General features: G+C 50.5%; 1 protein-coding gene across 2 annotated transcripts in view; it reads right to left on the bottom strand.

Annotated features, from left to right (window-relative positions):
- LOC137420709 (uncharacterized) overlaps nucleotides 1-21214 on the bottom strand; it is a 65854-nt gene that overhangs the window by 27025 nt on the left and 17615 nt on the right. The window contains exons 2-3 of one of the 2 annotated variants that reach the window (XM_068106000.2): nucleotides 16381-16431; nucleotides 8612-8656 (exon numbers count right to left, since the gene is read on the bottom strand). In XM_068106000.2, coding sequence (XP_067962101.1) covers nucleotides 8612-8656; nucleotides 16381-16431 — 96 coding nt within the window. The remainder of the gene's footprint in view (nucleotides 1-8611; nucleotides 8657-16380; nucleotides 16432-21214) is intronic. The other variant, XM_068106009.2, reaches the window with a different exon arrangement.

Raw genomic sequence — 21214 nt, 5'->3', positions numbered from 1 at the left:
ACTGGGCTGCAGCTATGGAGAGGGGACTGGGCTGTAGCTACGGAGAGGGGATTGGGCTGTAGCTATGTCGAGGGGACTGGGCTGTAGCTAAGGAGAGGGGACAGGGCTGTAGCTAAGGAGAGGGGACTGTGCTGTAGCTATGGAGAGGGGACTGGGCTGTAACTATGGAGAGGGGACTGGACTGAAGCTTTAGAGAGGGGACTGGGCTGCAGCTAGAGAGAGGGGATTGGGCTGTAGCTATGGAGAGGGGACTGGGCTGTAGCTATGGAGAGGGGACTGGGCTGTAGCTATGGAGAGGGGACTGGGCTGTAGCTATGGAGAGGGGACTGGGCTGTAGCTAGGGAGAGGGCACTGGGCTGTAGCTGGGAAGAGGGGACTGGGCTGCAGCTATGGAGAGGGGACTGGGCTGCAGCTATGGAGAGGGGACTTGGCTGTAGCTATGGAGAGGGGACTGGGCTGTAACTATGGAGAGGGGACTGGGCTGAAGCTTTAGAGAGGGGACTGGGCTGTAGCTATAGAGAGGGGATTGGGCTGTAGCTATGGAGAGGGGACTGGGCTGTAGCTATGGAGAGGGGACTGGGCTGAAGCTGTGGAGAGGGGACTGGGCTGCAGATATTGAGAGGGGACTGGGCTGTAGCTATGGAGAGGGGACTGGGCTGCAGATATTGAGAGGGGACTGGGCTGTAGCTATGGAGAGGGGACTGGGCTGTAGCTATGGAGAGGGGACTGGGCTGTAGCTATGGAGAGGGGATTGGGCTGTAGCTATGGAGAGGGGACTGGGCTGTAGCTATGGAGAGGGGACTGGGCTGCATCTCTGGAGAGGGGACTGGGCTGCAGATATTGAGAGGGGACTGGGCTGTAGCTATGGAGAGGGGACTGGGCTGTAGCTATGGAGAGGGGACTGGGCTGTAGCTATGGAGAGGGGACTGGGCTGTAGCTATGGAGAGGGGACTGGGCTGTAGCTATGGAGAGGGGACTGGGCTGTAGCTATGGAGAGGGGACTGGGCTGTAGCTATGGAGAGAGGACTGGGCTGTAGCTATGGAGAGGGGACTGGGCTGTAGCTATAGAGAGGAGACTGGGCTGTAGCTATAGAGAGCGGACTGGGCTGTAGCGAAAGAGAGGGGACTGGGCTGTAGCTAGGAAGAGGGGACTGGGCTGTAGCTAGGAAGAGGGGACTGGGCTGTAGCTATGGAGAGGGGACTGGGCTGAAGCTATGTAAAGGAGACTGGGCTGTAGCTATGGAGAGGGGACTGGGGTGCAGTTATGGTGAGGGGACTGGGCTGCAGCTATGGAGAGGGGACTGGGCTGGAGCTATGAAAAGGGGACTGGGCTGTAGCTATGTAAAGGGGACTGGGCTGTAGCTATGTAGAGGGGACTTGGCTGTAGCTATGTAGAGGGGACTGGACTGGGCTGTAGTTAGGAAGAGGGGACTGGGCTGTAGCTAGGGAGATGGCACTGGGCTGGAGCTCGGGAGAGGGGACTCGGCTGTAGCTACGGAGAGGGGACTGGGCTGTAGCTATGGAAAGGGGACTGGGCTGAAGCTATGGAGAGGGGACTGGGCTGCATCTCTGGAGAGGGGACTGGGCTGCATCTCTGGAGAGGGGACTGGGCTGCATCTCTGGAGAGGGGACTGGGCTGTAGCTATGGAGAGGGGACTGGGCTGTAGCTTTGGAGACGGGACTGGGCTGCATCTCTGGAGAGGGGACTGGGCTGCAGCTATGGAGAGGGGACTGGGCTGTCACTATGGAGAGGGGACTGGGCTGTAGCTACGGAGAGGGGACTGGGCTGTAGCTATGGAGAGGGAACTGGGCTGCAGCTATGGAGAGGGGACTGGCCTGTAGCTATGGAGAGGGGACTGGGCTGCAGCTATGGAGAGGGGACTGGGTTGTAGCTAGGAAGAGGGGACTGGGCTGTAGCTAGGGAGAGGGCACTGGGCTGGAGCTAGGGAGAGGGGACTGGGCTGTAGCTATGGAGAGGGGACTGGGCTGTAGCTATAGAGAGGAGACTGGGCTGTAGCTATAGAGAGTGGACTGGGCTGTAGCGAAAGAGAGGGGACTGGGCTGTAGCTAGGAAGAGGGGACTGGGCTGTAGCTATGGAGAGGGGACTGGGCTGTAGCTTGGGAGAGGGGACTGGGCTGTAGCTATGTTGAGGGGACTGGGCTGTAGCTAGGGAGAGGGGACTGGGCTGCAGCTATGTAGAGGGGACTGGGCTGTAGCTAGGGAGAGGGAACTGGGCTGTAGCTATGGAAAGGGGACTGGGCTGCAGCTACAGAGAGGGGACTGGGCTGTAGCTATGGAGAGGGGACTGGACTGTAGCTATGGAGAGGGGACTGGGCTGCAGCTATGGAGAGGGGACTGGGCTGTAGCTGTGTCGAGGGGACTGGGCTGTAGCTATGGAGAGGGGACTGGGCTGTAGCTATGTAGAGGGGACTGGGCTGTAGCTATGTAGAGGGGACTGGACTGGGCTGTAGTTAGGAAGAGGGGACTCGGCTGTAGCTAGGGAGAGGGCACTGGGCTGGAGCTAGGGAGAGGGGACTGGGCTGTAGCTACGGAGAGGGGACTGGGCTGTAGCTATGGAGAGGGAACTGGGCTGCAGCTATGGAGAGGGGACTAGCCTGTAGCTATGGAGAGGGGACTGGGCTGCAGCTATGGAGAGGGGACTGGGTTGTAGCTAGGAAGAGGGGACTGGGCTGTAGCTAGGGAGAGGGCACTGGGCTGGAGCTAGGGAGAGGGGACTGGGCTGTAGCTATGGAGAGGGGACTGGGCGGTAGCTTTGGAGAGGGGACTGGGCTGTAGCTATGGAGAGGGGACTGGGCTGTAGCTAATGAGAGGGGACTGGGCTGCAGCTATGGAGAGGGGACTGGGCTGCATCTCTGGAGAGGGGACTGGTCTGCATCTCTGGAGAGGGGACTGGGCTGCAGCTATGGAGAGGGGACTGGGCTGTAGCTATGGAGAGGGGACTGGGCTGTAGCTATGGAGAGGGGACTGGGCTGTAGCTGGGAAGAGGGGACTGGGCTGTAGCTATGGAGAGTGGACTGTACTGTAGCTATGGAGAGGGGACTGGGCTGTAGCTTGGGAGAGGGGACTGGGCTGTAACTCTGGAGAGGGGACTGGGCTGTCACTCGGGAGAGGAGGGGACTGGGCTGCAGCTATGGAGAGGGGACTGGGCTGTAGCTATGTAAAGGGGACTGGGCTGTAGCTATGTAAAGGGGACTGGGCTGTAGCTATGTAGAGGGGACTGGGCTGTAGCTATGTAGAGTGGACTGGACTGGGCTGTAGTTAGGAAGAGGGGACTGGGCTGTAGCTAGGGAGATGGCACTGGGCTGGAGCTAGGGAGAGGGGACTCGGCTGTAGCTACGGAGAGGGGACTGGGCTGTAGCTATGGAGAGGGGACTGGGCTGTAGCTATGGAGAGGGGACTGGGCTGTAGCGATGGAGAGGGGACCTGGGCTGTAGCTATGGAGAGGGGACTGGGCTGTAGCTATGGAGAGGGGACTGGGTTGTAGCTAGGAGGAGGGGACTGGGCTGTAGCTAGGGAGAGGGCACTGGGCTGTAGCTATGGAGACGGGACTGGGCTGTAGCTATGTAAAGGGGACTGGGCTGCAGCTATGGAGAGGGGGCTGGGCTGCAGCTATGGAGAGGGGGCTGGGCTGTAGCTATGTAGAGGGGACTGGGCTCTAGCTAGGGAGAGGGGACTGGGCTGTTGCTACGGAGAGGGGACTGGGCTGTAGCTATGGAGAGGGGACTGGGCTGTAGCTATGGAGAGGGGACTGGGCTGTAGCTATGGAGAGGGGACTGGGCTGTAGCTATAGAGAGCGGACTGGGCTGTTGCAAAAGAGAGGAGACTGGGCTGTAGCTAGGAAGAGGGGACTGGGCTGTAGCTATGGAGAGGGGACTGGGCTGTTGCTATGTCGAGGGGACTGGGCTGTAGCTAGGGAGAGGGCACTGGGCTGGAGCTATGGAGAGGGGACTGGGCTGTAGCTATGGAGAGGGGACTGGGCTGTAGCTATGGAGAGGGGACTGGGCTGTAGCTATGGAGAGGGGACTGGGCTGTAGCTATGGAGAGGGGACTGGGCTGTAGCTATGGAGAGGGGACTGGGCTGTAGCTGGGAAGAGGGGACTGGGCTGTAGCTACGGAGAGGGGAGTGGGCTGTAGCGATGGAGAGGGGACTGGGCTGTAGCTATGGAGAGGGGACTGGGCTGCATCTCTGGAGAGGGGACTTGGCTGCAGCTATGGAGAGGGGACTGGGCTGTAGCTATGGAGAGGGGACTGGTCTGTAGCTATGGAGGGGACTGGGCTACATCTCTGGAGAGGGTACTGGGCTGCATCTCTGGAGAGGGGACTGGTCTGCATCTCTGGAGAGGGGACTGGGCTGCAGCTATGGAGAGGGGACTGGCTGTAGCTATGGAGAGGGGACTGGGCTGAAGCTATGGAGAGGGGACTGGGCTGAAGCTATGGAGAGTGGACTGGGCTGTAGCTATGGAGAGGGGACTGGGCTGCAGCTATGGAGAGGGGACTGGGCTGTAGCTATGGAGAGGGGACTGGGCTGAAGCTATGGAGAGGGGACTGGGCTGAAGCTATGGAGAGTGGACTGGGCTGTAGCTATGGAGAGGGGACCGGGCTGTAGCGATGGAGAGGGGACTGACCTGTAGCTAGGGAGAGGGGACTGCGTTGTAGCTAGGGAGAGGGGACTGGGTTGTAGCTAGGGAAAGGGGACTGGGCTGTAGCTATGGAGAGGGGACTGGGCTGTTGCTATGTCGAGGGGACTGGGCTGTAGCTAGGGAGAGGGCACTGGGCTGGAGCTAGGGAGAGGGGACTGGACTGTAGCTATGGGGAGGGGACTGGGCTGTAGCTATGGAGAGGGGACTGGGCTGTAGCTATGGAGAGGGGACTGGGCTGTAGCTACGCAGAGGGGACTGGGCTGTATCTATGGAGAGGGGACTGGGCTGTAGCTATGGAGAGGGGACTGGGCTGTAGCTATAGAGAGGGGCTGGGCTGTAGCTGGGAAGAGGGGACTGGATTGTAGCTAGGGAGAGGGGACTGGGCTGTAGCTATGGAGAGGGGACTGGGCTGTAGCTATGGAGAGGGGACTGGGCTGTAGCTGGGAAGAGGGGACTGGGCTGCATCTCTGGAGAGGGGACTGGGCTGTAGCTATGGAGAGGGGACTGGGCTGTAGCTTTGGAGACGGGACTGGGCTGCATCTCTGGAGAGGGGACTGGGCTGCAGCTATGGAGAGGGGACTGGGCTGTAGCTATGAAGAGGGGACTGGGCTGTAACTATGGAGAGGGGACTAGGCTGTAGCTATGGAGAGGGGACTGGGCTGCATCTCAGGAGAGGGTACTGGGCTGCATCTCTGGAGAGGGGACTGGTCTGCATCTCTGGAGAGGGGACTGGGCTGCAGCTATGGAGAGGGGACTGGGCTGTAGCTATGGAGAGGGGACTGGGCTGTAGCTATGGAGAGGGGACTGGGCTGTAGCTGGGAAGAGGGGACTGGGCTGTAGCTATGGAGAGTGGACTGTGCTGTAGCTATGGAGAGGGGACTGGGCTGTAGCTTGGGAGAGGGGACTGGGCTGTAACTCTGGAGAGGGGACTGGGCTGTCGCTCGGGAGAGGAGGGGACTGGGCTGCAGCTATGGAGAGGGGACTGGGCTGTAGCTATGTAAAGGGGACTGGGCTGTAGCTATGTAAAGGGGACTGGGCTGTAGCTATGTAGAGGGGACTGGGCTGTAGCTATGTAGAGGGGACTGGACTGGGCTGTAGTTAGGAAGAGGGGACTGGGCTGTAGCTAGGGAGATGGCACTGGGCTGGAGCTAGGGAGAGGGGACTCGGCTGTAGCTACGGAGAGGGGACTGGGCTGTAGCTATGGAGAGGGGACTGGGCTGTAGCTATGGAGAGGGGACTGGGCTGTAGCGATGGAGAGGGGACCTGGGCTGTAGCTATGGAGAGGGGACTGGGCTGTAGCTATGGAGAGGGGACTGGGTTGTAGCTAGGAGGAGGGGACTGGGCTGTAGCTAGGGAGAGGGCACTGGGCTGTAGCTATGGAGACGGGACTGGGCTGTAGCTATGTAAAGGGGACTGGGCTGCAGCTATGGAGAGGGGGCTGGGCTGCAGCTATGGAGAGGGGGCTGGGCTGTAGCTATGTAGAGGGGACTGGGCTCTAGCTAGGGAGAGGGGACTGGGCTGTAGCTACGGAGAGGGGACTGGGCTGTAGCTATGGAGAGGGGACTGGGCTGTTGCTATGTCGAGGGGACTGGGCTGTAGCTAGGGAGAGGGCACTGGGCTGGAGCTAGGGAGAGGGGACTGGACTGTAGTTATGGAGAGGGGACTGGGCTGTAGCTATGGAGAGGGGACTGGGCTGTAGCTATGGAGAGGGGACTGGGCTGTAGCTATGGAGAGGGGACTGGGCTGTAGCTATGGAGAGGGGACTGGGCTGTAGCTGGGAAGAGGGGACTGGGCTGTAGCTACGGAGAGGGGAGTGGGCTGTAGCGATGGAGAGGGGACTGGTCTGTAGCTATGGAGGGGACTGGGCTACATCTCTGGAGAGGGTACTGGGCTGCATCTCTGGAGAGGGGACTGGTCTGCATCTATGGAGAGGGGACTGGGTTGTAGCTATGGAGAGGGGACTGGGCTGAAGCTATGGAGAGGGGACTGGGCTGAAGCTATGGAGAGTGGACTGGGCTGTAGCTATGGAGAGGGGACTGGGCTGCAGCTATGGAGAGGGGACTGGGCTGTAGCTATGGAGAGGGGACTGGGCTGAAGCTATGGAGAGGGGACTGGGCTGAAGCTATGGAGAGTGGACTGGGCTGTAGCTATGGAGAGGGGACTGGGCTGTAGCTATGGAGAGGGGACTGAGCTGTAGCTAGGGAGAGGGGACTGCGTTGTAGCTAGGGAGAGGGGACTGGGTTGTAGCTAGGGAAAGGGGACTGGGCTGTAGCTATGGAGAGGGGACTGGGCTGTTGCTATGTCGAGGGCACTGGGCTGTAGCTAGGGAGAGGGCACTGGGCTGGAGCTAGGGAGAGGGGACTGGACTGTAGCTATGGGGAGGGGACTGGGCTGTAGCTATGGAGAGGGGACTGGGCTGTAGCTATGGAGAGGGGACTGGGCTGTAGCTATGGAGAGGGGACTGGGCTGTAGCTATAGAGAGGGGCTGGGCTGTAGCTGGGAAGAGGGGACTGGATTGTAGCTCGGGAGAGGGGACTGGGCTGTAGCTATGGAGAGGGGACTGGGCTGTAGCTATGGAGAGGGGACTGGGCTGTAGCTGGGAAGAGGGGACTGGGCTGTAGCTACGGAGAGGGGACTGGGCTGTAGCTATGGAGAGGGGACTGGGCTGTAGCTATGGAGAGGGGACTGGGCTGCATCTCTGGAGAGGGGACTTGGCTGCAGCTATGGAGAGGGGACTGGTCTGTAGCTATGGAGTGGACTGGGCTGCATCTCTGGAGAGGGTACTGGGCTGCATCTCTGGAGAGGGGACTGGTCTGCATCTCTGGAGAGGGGACTGGGCTGAAGCTATGGAGAGGGGACTGGGCTGTAGCTATGGAGAGGGGACTGGGCTGAAGCTATGGAGAGGGGACTGGGCTGAAGCTATGGAGAGGGGACTGGGCTGAAGCTATGGAGAGTGGACTGGGCTGCATCTCTGGAGAGGGTACTGGGCTGCATCTCTGGAGAGGGTACTGGGCTGCATCTCTGGAGAGGGGACTGGTCTGCATCTCTGGAGAGGGGACTGGGCTGAAGCTATGGAGAGGGGACTGGGCTGAAGCTATGGAGAGGGGACTGGGTTGAAGCTATGGAGAGTGGACTGGGTTGAAGCTATGGAGAGTGGACTGGGCTGTAGCTATGGAGAGGAGACTGGGCTGTAGCTATGGAGAGGGGACTGGGCTGTAGCTATGGAGAGGGGACTGGGCTGTAGCTAGGGAGAGGGTACTGGGTTGTAGGTATGGAGAGGGTACTGGGTTGTAGGTATGGAGAGGGGACTGGGTTGTAGGTATGGAGAGGGGACTGGGTTGTCGCTTTGGAGGGGGACTGGGCTGTAGCTGGTGTACCAGCCTGGACTGACTTGGGAATCAGCACCAGTTGGATTTATCTGCCATCTTTCATGTGCGGGGAGTTTAATCCCAACACTTGTTGAAGTTTTTCGCCAGATCAAAGGTTAAGCATAAGCATGTAATAGATTGTAATACACGCATGGACAAGATGGCCGAGCTGCGACCATGCCCACGAAGCTCGCCTTACGTCAGCACGTAATAGTTGGCCCACGTCCTTTCCCTAGCCTCTAACAACAAGCCATACTGGTGCAGCATCACTGGACTGGAGGTTGTTATAGGATTATTATCTGACTTTTTGTATCTAGCCACACATGGGGGGGGGGGGGATACAAGACAAGGTGTGTTACCTGTATCAAAGGTACAACCCAAGGTGACTCCCAACCATTCCCATATATACTTTGCAATATGTTACCTTCATCCCCCAAAATGCATTCATTCCCTTTTTCAGGAAAGTTTTCATGACAACTTTAAAACAAAGTTCACATTATTTATTACTCTACACTTAGAGCAAAAGATTGTCAATGATGAAATGAAAAATAAACCTTGCACTTAGAAACATCGGAGCTTACCTGTACTTGGAGACCAGGTCCAGGCTCCAGTAACGAACCCTGTGTCTTCGTGTAGAGGATGTGTGGGTAAAACAAAGTTAGTACAACCCCCCCGTCCCCACAAATCCTAACGTTTATCCTTCCTCCACCAGTACATCCCATGATGCTTTCCTTTCCTCCCCTGGGGGTGTTAACCTTTTGTGGTCCTGGCACCAATCAGGTTTTTTTACGAGTGTGCACAACTTTCAGGTTTGTTTGTCTTTATGAAGTAGAGTTATATTCTACAGATATAATTTGTTGAAATACATCGTGATGTGTACACGGAAAGAAACATTTGCGTTGTTGTTGTTGGCCCCTTACAAGTGTGGGTTTGGCGCCGAGGCGCCATTGTAAACCCAGTGTCCCCCCTTGTCCTTCCTTCTGAACCCCCATATTTCTTGTAAACATCTCCCCCACCTCCTTTATTCCCCTTTAAAACAGGTAGGCTTGCCAGGTATAAGGCCATTACTTACACGAGTAAGTGTGCGGGATTTTCGATTCTTTGTGCGTCGACCCTTTGAAAGAGAAAAAATAGGGACCATGTGGTGGGGACTCCATCAGCTCAGGTCAGGTATGGGAGCATGCACCGGCGCAGTGCGTTTCCACATCCACTTTCTGATGGTACTCCAGGGGCCTCCGTCTGGCCATCCCCCAGGCTGATGTCTGGCCCATCCTTATCTCCTTGAGATGCCGATCAACCTACCACAACCACGAGGCACGTGGTCGGCCCGTTGGCCTCCTCCACTCACGAGGCTCCTTTGCTGAGAGTATCTGGTGAGCTGGATCAGCGTCCGCAAAACGAGCCACATGTCCATACAGCGGCAGCTGACGCTCACGGACCATACAGGAAACAAATCTCATCTGAGTCTCTCTCAGCAACCACTCGTTGGACACAAAGTCCGACCAGCGATAGCCAAGGATTCTCCGAAGAGACTTGGTTTCAAAGGATTTAAGTCTCATTCTCTGGCCCTTGGTGAGGGTCCAAGTCGCACATCCTTAGAGCAAGAACAGAAGCACCAAGGACTTAAAGACTCTGACTTTCGTCCTCCTGCATAGATACCGACAGCGCCACACCCCATGATCCAGTGAATCCATGACTCCCCAGGCCCGACCCAGAAGTCTATCAAACTCTGGCTCACAACATGCGGAGACATGAATAACACTGCCAAGGTAAGTGAATCTCTTCGTGACCTGAACACATTCGCCACAAACAGGCACAGACAAGACAGCAGCATCCAAGATGTCATTGAAAGCCTGCATCTTGGTTTTGACCCAGGAAATCCATAGTCCCAGTGGCTCCGCTTCCTCATTCAGTGCCTGGAGGGCCCTGTAAGAATATACAGCGTCCCCACAAAGATGACTGCATCATCTGCGGAATCAAAGTCAGAGGTCTTGACACTCCCAAACGATGCACCGCAGCCTGACCTCTCCGACACCCTCTCCAGAATCCAGTCCATACAAGCGCTGAAGAGTGTGGGAGCCAGTACACACCCCTGCCAAACTCCAGTAACAACTGGAAATAAGTCAGAGATGGAGGCACCACACCTCACAGCACTCTCAGTACCAGAGTATAGTTCAGAGATCAGATTTATCAACGTTGGAGGCACCCCACGAAGACCAAGAATCCTCCAGATGGTATCCTGATTCACCGAATTGAACGCTTTGCGGAGATCAACACAAGCTGGAAGCAGCCCCTCACGAAACTCTCGCTTGCGTTCGGTGAGGACCCGAAGCGTAAGGATACGGTCAATCGTTGACCTCTTTGGTGTAAAGCCCGACTGCTCTGGTCACTGGTGCTCGAGCAGATGGTGGTGAACCCTCTCAAGAATGATCCTAGCAAAGACCTTGCCCGGCACCGAGAGTAGCGTCACCCCTCAGTAGTTGTTGCAGTCCTGGTGATCACCCTTCCCTTTCCAGAGGGGGACAAGGCCCCTCTTTCAGTCAGTTGGGATGATGCCTGTGCTCCAAACAGAGCACAGAACTGCATGCAACGGCTCCAGTACAGCATTTCCACCAGCCTTTAGAAGCTCAGCATGGATGCCACAAATCCCAGGAGCTTTGCCCCCTTTCAGCCGGTTCACCGCCGCCTGTGTTTCCACAAGTGAAGGCAGTTCACAGTTAATTGCGGGTCAGCATTTGGGATGAAGGTTGTGATCAAGTTTCATTGAAATTGGGTGTGTAGTTTCGGAGAAGAGAGCAAATACCTATTTGGGGGGGGTGAGGGGGACGGGGGGGGGTTGGATGGGGGTGGGGTGGGGAGGAGGGGGAGGGAGGGTGGGGGGGGTCAACCCCCTCCCCCGTAAACCCCTTCGATGTGCTCAGATTTTGATGCGGTAAATAAACCCTCGTTAGGCATCAGATATTCAACTCGTGGCCAAGTTTCACCAACATTGTGTGTGTAGCTTCAAGGAAGAGAGCAAATACCTATTTCGGACGGACAGACAGACACAAACGTGGATTTGAGGGTTTTCTTAATAAAACTCAAGAATGCAGAAACAGACGTTGGTGAAATTTGGAACATATTACCTCAACGTACAAAGTATTTACTTCTGAAATCTGCAGCCGATTTCATCCAGTGGAAGCCGAGAAACTTATTTTCAGTCCCCATGTTGAAATAATTGCATACAGAGAAACTGTCCCATATAAAGGGAGGGGCACTTTGCGCCTCCCTTGATTTTGTTCATTGGGATTTCACAAGTATCGTGCTATGATGACATCGTTCTTGTTTGTCTGCTGTCTGTGAGAAGGATACCTCAAAAAATTACGCACAGATTTGGACAAAACCTGGTGGACAGGTTGGGTGCGTTAGAAGGCCTAACTGCTTGGATTTTGATGAAGATCCGGATTCAGATTCAAGAATTGTTTAACTTCATGTGATTCTTCACCATTGAGGCCTAAAATCGATATCTTGCATGGTATTTCAAAAGGTTGTGGACGGATTATCACAAAACTTGGTGGATGAGTCGGGAACATGACAAGAACAAGCAATTCGACTTTGGTTCAGGTCCGATGCAGATCCAGCCCCTCAATGGGATACAAAACGTTAAATGTTCAGCCTGGCGGAGGTATGCTCCCGACCGAGCACTGGTCTTGTTTAAAATTCTTTTTTCTTTTTTTACATTTTCATAATAAAAAATAATTAGAAGCTAAAAACTCTCTCTCTTTCTACCCCCCCCTCCCCCCCACACAACACCCTTCCCCACCCCTCCAACTACCCTACCCCCTTTCTCGCTCCTCTCCCTCCCCTCCCACGCTCTCCACCCGCTCCAACAACACTTCCCCTCTCCTTCTCCCTTCCTCTCACTTCCCCCTCCCCCACCATCTCTTCTCCCTCCCCACCCCCCACCCTTCCCCACCCTTCCAACCACCCTCCCCCTCATACCCTCTCCGCCTGCTGCAACCATTCTCCCCTTATCTTGCCCCACACTCTCTCATCCTCTCTCTTGGTTCCTCTTTTTCCCTATCCTCTATCATAATGAGGATGGGTGTGAATGCAACACATGATGAGGATGATTTGTGACAGGATTTATTATTTTAATTCTCCATTAACCGTGTGACCCTTGTTAAACAAGAAGAAAAAGACATAAAATGCCATATGGCTCCCACTGTGGTTTAATAATTTTGTTGCACAGAGTTCAAGGCCATCAGTCAGCCATCTTTGGTCGAATTACAAAACAAAATCTTCTGCATATGTATACTCTTGTATTGTCTTTGAGCCAAGTTTGAACAAAATCGGTACATGCATGTCCGAGAAATGAATGGAGACACGTTTAAGTAACGAAATGGCCGCCAGTCGGCCATCTTGGATCTGATCTCGAAACAAAATGAGGTGCAAATGTAACTGATCATTCATTATCTGTGTGCCAGGTTTGAGCAACATCGGTAAATGTATGTTCGAGAAATGGTTGAGGACGTGGTTAATATCGGGTTTTTCCAACTAAAATGGCCGCCAGTCGGCCATCTTTGATCGCATCGCGAAACAAAATGATGTGCATATGTATACCGTCATGTGATGTCCTTGTGCCAAGTATGAACAAAATTGGTCCATACATTTCCAAGATATGGTTGCGGATGCACGGACGGACAGACGAGACTAAATCCCTAAGCCCCCTTTTCGGACTAAGTCCAATGGGGGCTATTAATGATGGATTTGACTTTGATTTATGATCATAGTAATTAATTTCTCGCATGGTTGACCAATGATGATGTATATTTTGGTCATTTATTGTTGACTTAACAACAATTGGTCATTGACTATTTTTTACTTGTCACATAAAGTTCATCTGTGGAACAATTGAAGTGGAAACCCAATAAATGATGGAGATTTTGGATTTTGGAATAAGTGAAGTGGAAACCCAATAAATGATGGAGATTTTGGATTTTGGAATAAGTGAAGTGGAAACCCAATAAATGATGGAGATTTTGGATTATGGAACAAGTGAAGTGGAAACCCTGTAAATGATGGAGATTTTGGATTTTGGAACAAGTGAAGTGGAAACCCCATAAATGATGAAGATTTTGGATTTTGGAATAAGTGAAGTGGAAACCCTAAAAATGATGGAGATTTTGGATTTTGGAACAAGTGAAATGGAAACCCTATAAATGATGGAGATTTTGGATTTTGGAACAAGTGAAGTGGAAACCCTATAAATGATGGAGATTTTGGATTTTGGAACAAGTGAAGTGGAAACCCTATAAATGATGGGGATTTGGGGTTTTGGAACAAGTGAAGTGGAAACCCTATAAATGATGGAGATTTTCGATTTTGGAATAAGTGAAATGGAAACCCTATAAATGATGGAGATTTTGGATTTTGGAACAAGTGAAGTGGAAACCCTATAAATGATGGAGATTTTGGATTTTGGAATAAGTGAAGTGGAAACCCTATAAATGATGGAGATTTTGGAACAAGTGAAGTGGAAACCCTATAAATGATGAAGATTTTGGATTTTGGAATAAGTGAAGTGGAAACCCTATAAATGATGGAGATTTTGGATTTTGGAACAAGTGAAGTGGAAACCCAATAAATGATGGAGATTTTGGATTATGGAACAAGTGAAGTGGAAACCCTATAAATGATGGAGATTTTGGATTTTGGAATAAGTGTCCTCTGTGTCCTTTCCTCCTGACAAGGTGGAAAAGTTTCTGTCAACCCTCGACTCTGATTCTGCAACTGGTCCTGACGGCATCAGCCCACGGGTCCTAAAATCATGTTCTTCCGCTCTTTCACTCCCTCTCTCTGTTCTCTTCACCCTCTCTTTTGCTCAAGGTCATCTGCCATCTGCTTGGAAATCAGCCAACATCACCGCTTTGCACAAAAAAGGTGCAAAAACAGATCCTAGCAACTACAGACCAATCAGCCTTCTCCCAATTATCAGCAAAGTCATGGAATCCATCATTGCTTCAGATATGAAATCTTTCCTCTTCTCCAATGGCTTGATCTCTGATCATCAATTTGGTTTCAGACCTGGTCACTCTACTCTGGACATGCTGCTTCTGCTTAACAATGGATGGAGGTCCTCAACGCCAAACAGGAAATTAGAGCTGTCTCCCTTGACATTTCACGTGCCTTCGATACGGTCTGGCACCCTGCTCTGCTCACCAAACTCTCCTCCTTTGGTATCCATGGAAATCTCCACGCATGGCTGGCGGACTTCCTCTCTGGTCGTAGTCAACGTGTGGCCCTGAATGGGTTTCTCTCATCTCCTCTTCCTGTTCAGGCTGGAGTTCCCCAAGGTAGTGTTCTGGGCCCTGTGCTTTTTCTGGTCTTCATCAATGATCTCTCTGACTCTCTTGAAAATCCTCTCTATCTCTTTGCTGACGACTCTACTCTCTGTCGCTCCATTCCTCATCCCTCAGATCGGCAGTCTGCAGCCTCCTCACTCTCTGCAGACCTGGACAAAATCACAGACTGGGCAAACAAATGGAACATGTCTTTCAATCCTGATAAATCTCACACTCTTACGATGTCTCTCCGAAAAGACCGACTGGACAACCCTCCCATCCACTTTCTGAATAATCCTCTCCAAGAAGTTCTGTCACTCAAGCTTTTGGGTCTCACTATTTGCCATGATCTTTCCTGGGAAAACCACATTTCAAATCTGGCCTCCAAAGCCAGTCGCCGACTGGGCATCCTCCGTCGTGCGAAGTCCTTCCTTGGCACACCTGAGCTCCTCACCACATACAAGGCTTTCATCCGCAGCTCTATGGAATACTGCTCTCCCCTCTGGTCTGGTGCTCCTGCCTCACACCTAGCTCGTCTTCACGCTGTTGAAACCAAAGCGTTCAGAATCATTGGAATCTCCCGCGATGAAGCTAACTCCAAGGGCCTTTCACTCACTCACCGCAGGCAGGTTGGTGGTCTTTCCGTCTTCTACCGACTCCTCTCTGGCCTTGCCCCCCCAGCTCTCTCTGGGCTCTGTCCCCCAAATATTCCTACAGGTCGCACAAGATCTGCCTGCAACCCTCTTATGGTTAAACTGCCAAAATCAAGACTTTCTGCTCACCTTCACTCCTTCATTCCTCTTTTCTCCCGCCTCCGGAACAAACTCCCTCACTCTCTTCAATCGCACTCCACCCTCCAGGTCTTTAAAACAGCTGTTCACCACCATCTCTTATCCTCCCCCATCCAAAACCTTGATCTTTTCTACCCACGCTAATTTCGGTCCCCTTGTGTTTTATACCTCTCCCCTCCCCTCCCCCTTCCCACGCCTCCTCCCCCCAAGCCCTCTCCCTCCCACACTTCTCCCTGCTCTCAAATGTTGTGGTTGTGTGCTTCCCCTTCTCTCCCCATCTTGTCTTCCACTCCCTCTTTTTGTATATTTTGTTTGTCTGGTTGATTTGTTTGTGAAATAAATGTTAGCTCTTCCACGAGCCTCGATTCAGTATACAAAAAAATAAATAAATAGTGAAGTGGAAACCCTATAAATGATGGAGATTTTGGATTTTGGAATAAGTGAAATGGAAACCCTATAAATGACGAAGATTTTGGATTTTGGAACAAGTGAAGTGGAAACCCTATAAATGATGGAGATTTGGGGTTTTGGAACAAGTGAAGTGGAAACCCTATAAATGATGGAGATTTTCGATTTTGGAATAAGTGAAATGGAAACCCTATAAATGATGGAGATTTTGGATTTTGGAACAAGTGAAGTGGAAACCCTATAAATGATGGAGATTTGGGGTTTTGGAACAAGTGAAGTGGAAACCCTATAAATGATGGAGATTTTCGATTTTGGAATAAGTGAAATGGAAATCCTATAAATGATGGAGATTTTGGATTTTGGAACAAGTGAAGTGGAAACCCTATAAATGATGGAGATTTGGGGTTTTGGAACAAGTGAAGTGGAAACCCTATAAATGATGGAGATTTTGGATTTTGGAACAAGTGAAGTGGAAACCCTATAAATGATGGAGATTTTGGATTTTGGAACAAGTGAAGTGGAAACCCTATAAATGATGGGGATTTGGGGTTTTGGAACAAGTGAAGTGGAAACCCTATAAATGATGGAGATTTGGGGTTTTGTTATGAAAGACTGAGAAACACAGACAGTATGGTTGTATTTTTGATTAATCACAATTAAATTGATTGTTCAAACCTAATTATCACGAACTTAAGGACATGAAGAATGGGTTTCAATCATTACTTTTCTACAGCTTTCTCTTTCCAGTTTTAAGCTTTTGCTTTCATATTTTTTATTTAAAAACCCATTCATGCCATTTTCAAGTACCAGAACCCTCCCTCCCATTACCTGTCGCATTCTCTGTGACGTCACTGGTAACCAGTTCTTGAGTTGGGAAGGCTGGAGATGGTTGAACATCACAGGAAAGCATGACAGTGCAAACGGTGGAAAAGAACAATCTGTTACATTTTTACAAAACAAAAACATATAAACTTTTTTCAAACTCACATGACGTAGCATTCATACTAACACCATTCCACGATAACACATCACCTTTAACCTTACACTAACACTATTCCACTATAACACATCACCTTTACGGTCATACTAACACCACAACACATCACCTTTACCATTATACTAACACCCTTCCACCACAACACATCACTTTTAACCTTAAACGAACGGTCATACTAACACCACAACACATCACCTTTACCATTATACTAACACCCTTCCACCACAACACATCACTTTTAACCTTAAACGAACCCTTCCACTATAACACATCACCTTTACGGTCATACTAACACCACAACACATCGACTTTACCCGTATACTAACACCATTCAACACAACACATCACCTTTACCATTATACTAACACCCTTCCACCACAACACATCACTTTTAACCTTAAACGAACCCTTCCACTATAACACATCACCTTTACGGTCATACTAACACCACAACACATCGCCTTTACCCTGATACTAACACCATTCCACCACAACACATCACCTTTACCATTATACTAACACCCTTCCACCACAACATCACTTTTAACCTTAAACGAACCCTTCCACTATAACACATCACCTTTACGGTCATACTAACACCACAACACATCGACTTTACCCGTATACTAACACCATTCAACACAACACATCACCTTTACCATTATACTAACACCCTTCCACCACAACACATCACTTTTAACCTTAAACGAACACTTCCACTATAACACATCACCTTTACGGTCATAATAACACCACAACACATCACCTTTACCATTATACTAACACCCTTCCACCATAACACATCACTTTTAACCTTAAACGAACCCTTCCACTATAACACATCACCTTTACGGTCATACTAACACCACAACACATCACCTTTACCATTATACTAACACCCTTCCACCACAACACATCACTTTTAACCTTAAACGAACCCTTCCACTATAACACATCACCTTTACGGTCATACTAACACCACAACACATCGACTTTACCCGTATACTAACACCATTCAACACAACACATCACCTTTACCATTATACTCACACCCTTCCACCACAACACATCACTTTTAACCTTAAACGAACACTTCCACTATAACACATCACCTTTACGGTCATAATAACACCACAACACATCGCCTTTACCCTTATACTAACACCCTTCCACCATAACACATCACCTTTACAGTCATACTAACGCCACAACACATCAACTTTACCCTTATACTAACACCATTCCATCATAATCATTACCTGCATGTTAACACTTAGTCATTATATTCATTACCTACATGTTAACACCGAGGTTTTATAATCATTACCTAAATCTTAATCATTCCCTACATGTTAACCCCAAGTCATTATAATCATTACCTACATGTTAACCCCAAGTCATTATAATCATTACCTACATGTTAACCCCAAGTCATTATATTCATTACCTACATGTTAACACCAAGTCATTATAATCATTACCTACATGTTAACACCATCATTATAATCATTACCTACATGTTAACACCAAGTCATTATAATCATTACCTACATGTTAACACCAAGTCATTATAATCATTACCTACATGTTAACACCAAGTCATTATTATCATTACCTGCATGTTAACATCAATTCATTATAATCACTAGCAGAGTACCCGCCCTACGGGCGACTCTATGGGCCATCTTGTTCCAAGTGTACAACACATTTTCTGCCATCTCTTATTGAGATAACTGACATAACTGCTTTGACTTGGATTTCTTGACGATTTCCTTTGGTAATACGAGCATGACTCGGTGCGCTCTGCGCGCCTCACCACACGTCGTTTCAGAGGGCTAGGCATCTTTGACCATTTCGTTGTCTTTTGGGTCTTCATTGTGTTTTGGGTCTTCAGGGTCTTTTGGATCCTCTGGGCCTTTAAGGGTATTTTGGGTCTTTGGAGTGTTTTGGGTCTTCAGGGTCTTTGGTGTCTTCAGGGGCTTTTGGGTATTAAGGGTCTTTTGTTTCTTCTCAGTCTTTAAGAGTCTTTGGGGTATTTTGGTTTTTTGGGTTATTTAAGGGTCGTTTGGGTCTGAAGAGTATTTAATGGTCTTTGTGGTCTTCAGGCTGTTTTGGGTACTCGGGGTCTTTGGGGTCAAAATCTTCTTCTTTCCTCTTCTTTCTTTTCTTTCCTTTTCTTTATTTTTTTCTTCTTCTTTTTTCTTCTTTTTTCTTCTTCTTTTTTCTTCTTCTTTTTTCTTCTTCTTTTTTTGGTTTCTTCTTTCTTTCTTTTTGGGTCTTCAGGGTATTTTGGGTCTTCAGGGTATTTTGGGTCTTCAGGGTCTTTTGGGTCTTCAGGGTCTTTTGGTACTTAATGGTCTTTTGGTTTGTCTGGGTCTTTGGGTCTTCAGAGTCTTTTGGGTCTTCGGAGTCTTTGGGTCTTCAGGGTCTTTTGGATCCTCTGGGCCTTTAAGGGTATTTTGGATATTTGGGGTGTTTTGGGTCTTTGGGGTATTCAGGGTCTTTTGGATCTTAAGGGTCCTTGTGGTCTTCAGGGTGTTTTGGGTCTTCAGGGTGTTTTAGGTCTTCAGGGTCTTTTGTGTCTTTTGGGTCTTCGGGGTGTTTTGGGTCTTCTGGGTGTTTTTGGTCTTCGGGGTGTTTTGGGTCCTCTGGGTGTTTTGAGTCTTCGGGGTATTTTGGGTCTTCGGGGTCTTTTGGGTCTTCGGGGTCTTTTGGGTCTTCAGGGTGTTGTGGGTCTTCAGGGTGTTTTGGGGTCTTCAGGGTGTTTTGGGGTCTTTTGGATCTTCATGTTTTTGGGGTCTTCGGGGTCTTTGGGGTCTTCAGGGCATTTTGGGTCTTCGGGGTGTTTTGGGTCTTCATGGTCTTTTTGGTCTTGAGGGTGTTTTGGGTCTTCAGGGTATTTTGGGTCTTCAGGGTCTTTTGTATCTTCGGGTCTTTTGGGTCTTCGGGGTATTTTGGGTCTTCGGGGTATTTTGGGTCTTCGGGTCTTTTGGGTCTTGGGGGTGTTTTTGGGTCTTCCTGGTCTTTTGGGTCTTCCTGGTCTTTTGGGTCTTCGGGGTGTTTTGGGTCTTCTGGGTGTTTTTGGTCTTCGGGGTCTTTTGGGTCTTCAGGGTGTTTTGGGTCTTCTGGGTGTTTTTGGTCTTCGGGGTCTTTGGGGTGTTTTGGGTCTTCCTGGTCTTTTAGGTCTTCCTGGTCTTTTGGGTCTTCAGGGTATTTTGGGTCTTTAAGGGTATTTTGGGTCTTCAGGGTGTTTTGGGTCTTCATGGTCTTTTTGGTCTTGAGGGTGTTTTGGGTCTTCAGGGTATTTTGGGTCTTCAGGGTCTTTTGTATCTTCGGGTCTTTTGGGTCTTCAGGGTATTTTGGGTCTTCGGGGTATTTTGGGTCTTCGGGTCTTTTGGGTCTTGGGGGTGTTTTTGGGTCTTCCTGGTCTTTTAGGTCTTCCTGGTCTTTTGGGTCTTCAGGGTATTTTGGGTCTTTAAGGGTATTTTGGGTCTTTAAGGGTATTTTGGGTCTTCGGGAGTCTTGGTGGTCTTAAGGGTCTTGAGGGAAATAAAGGGTCTTCAAAGGTCTGAGGGGTCTCGGCAGTCTAAACGTAATCGCGAGTGTTAATTAAGAGGGTGATCAGTTTATTTGAAGAAGAAGAGGACGTTTTCCTCGCATATAAACATGACGACATAACCATATACGTTTGCTCTATTATAACAAGTGAATCCTCTTGGATTGCGCTGAGGTTCGGGCATGGAATTTCTAGGAGGAAGTATAATTTGTATGCAATGAAAGTACATGTAATATGGGATCGAGTACGATCGAGTAAGCTTCACCAGTGCGCGTGCGCGAATTTACGTCACGTCGGCAGCGAGAAGGCGTTCCCCAACACGAACCAATCAGGAACTGCCACGCCCACTTATATGATCTCAGAATTCCTGTGACAGGAATTAGCGTTACACTGGCTGGAAGTCATTCGCTAGAGGCGCTTCCTCAGCGCCAATCACCAGTGCGCGTGCGCGAATTTACGTCACGTCGGCAGCGAGAAGGCGTTCCCCAACACGAACCAATCAGGAACTGCCACGCCCACTTATATGATCTCAGAATTCCTGTGACAGGAATTAGCGTTACACTGGCTGGAAGTCAATCGCTAAAGGCGCTTCCTCAGCGCCAATAAGATTGCTCTTGCTGATTTCTGTTCAACTGAGGTGTCCTTAGTTTTTGAGGCATCTCAATTTTCCAGAAAAAAAACAAACATCAACCATCACATCACCCTAGCTAACAATACCCACAACAACCCCACACCCCTCCTCCTCCCATTTCTCTTCCCACTCCCCCTACGATCCCCCCTCAACCGTCACCCAACCTAACAATACCCATAACCACCTTACCCCCGCCCCCATCCCCTCACAATCCCCCATCAACCATCACCCTAACTAACAATACCCACGACCCAACCCCCTCCACCAACCTCTCACAATCCCACGTCAACCGTCACCATAACTAACCATACCGCACGAACCCCCCCCCCCCCCCCCAACCCTCTTCATCATCCCCAATCAGGATCGGAATCCAAGCTCGCAATGCACCGTTTCTCTATGTACCGTCGCCGGCAGGATCATGGCGAGTTCACAATGTGACGTCACTGACGATCTCGAAAATGGACAGTCGAGGGTTTTT

Source organism: Myxine glutinosa, chromosome 1 (genome assembly GCF_964187855.1).
Source record: "Myxine glutinosa chromosome 1, kmMyxGlut1.1, whole genome shotgun sequence".
NCBI lineage: Eukaryota > Metazoa > Chordata > Myxini > Myxiniformes > Myxinidae > Myxine > Myxine glutinosa.
Note: the sequence above shows the minus strand (reverse complement) of the source record. Positions and strands in the feature narration are given on the sequence as shown.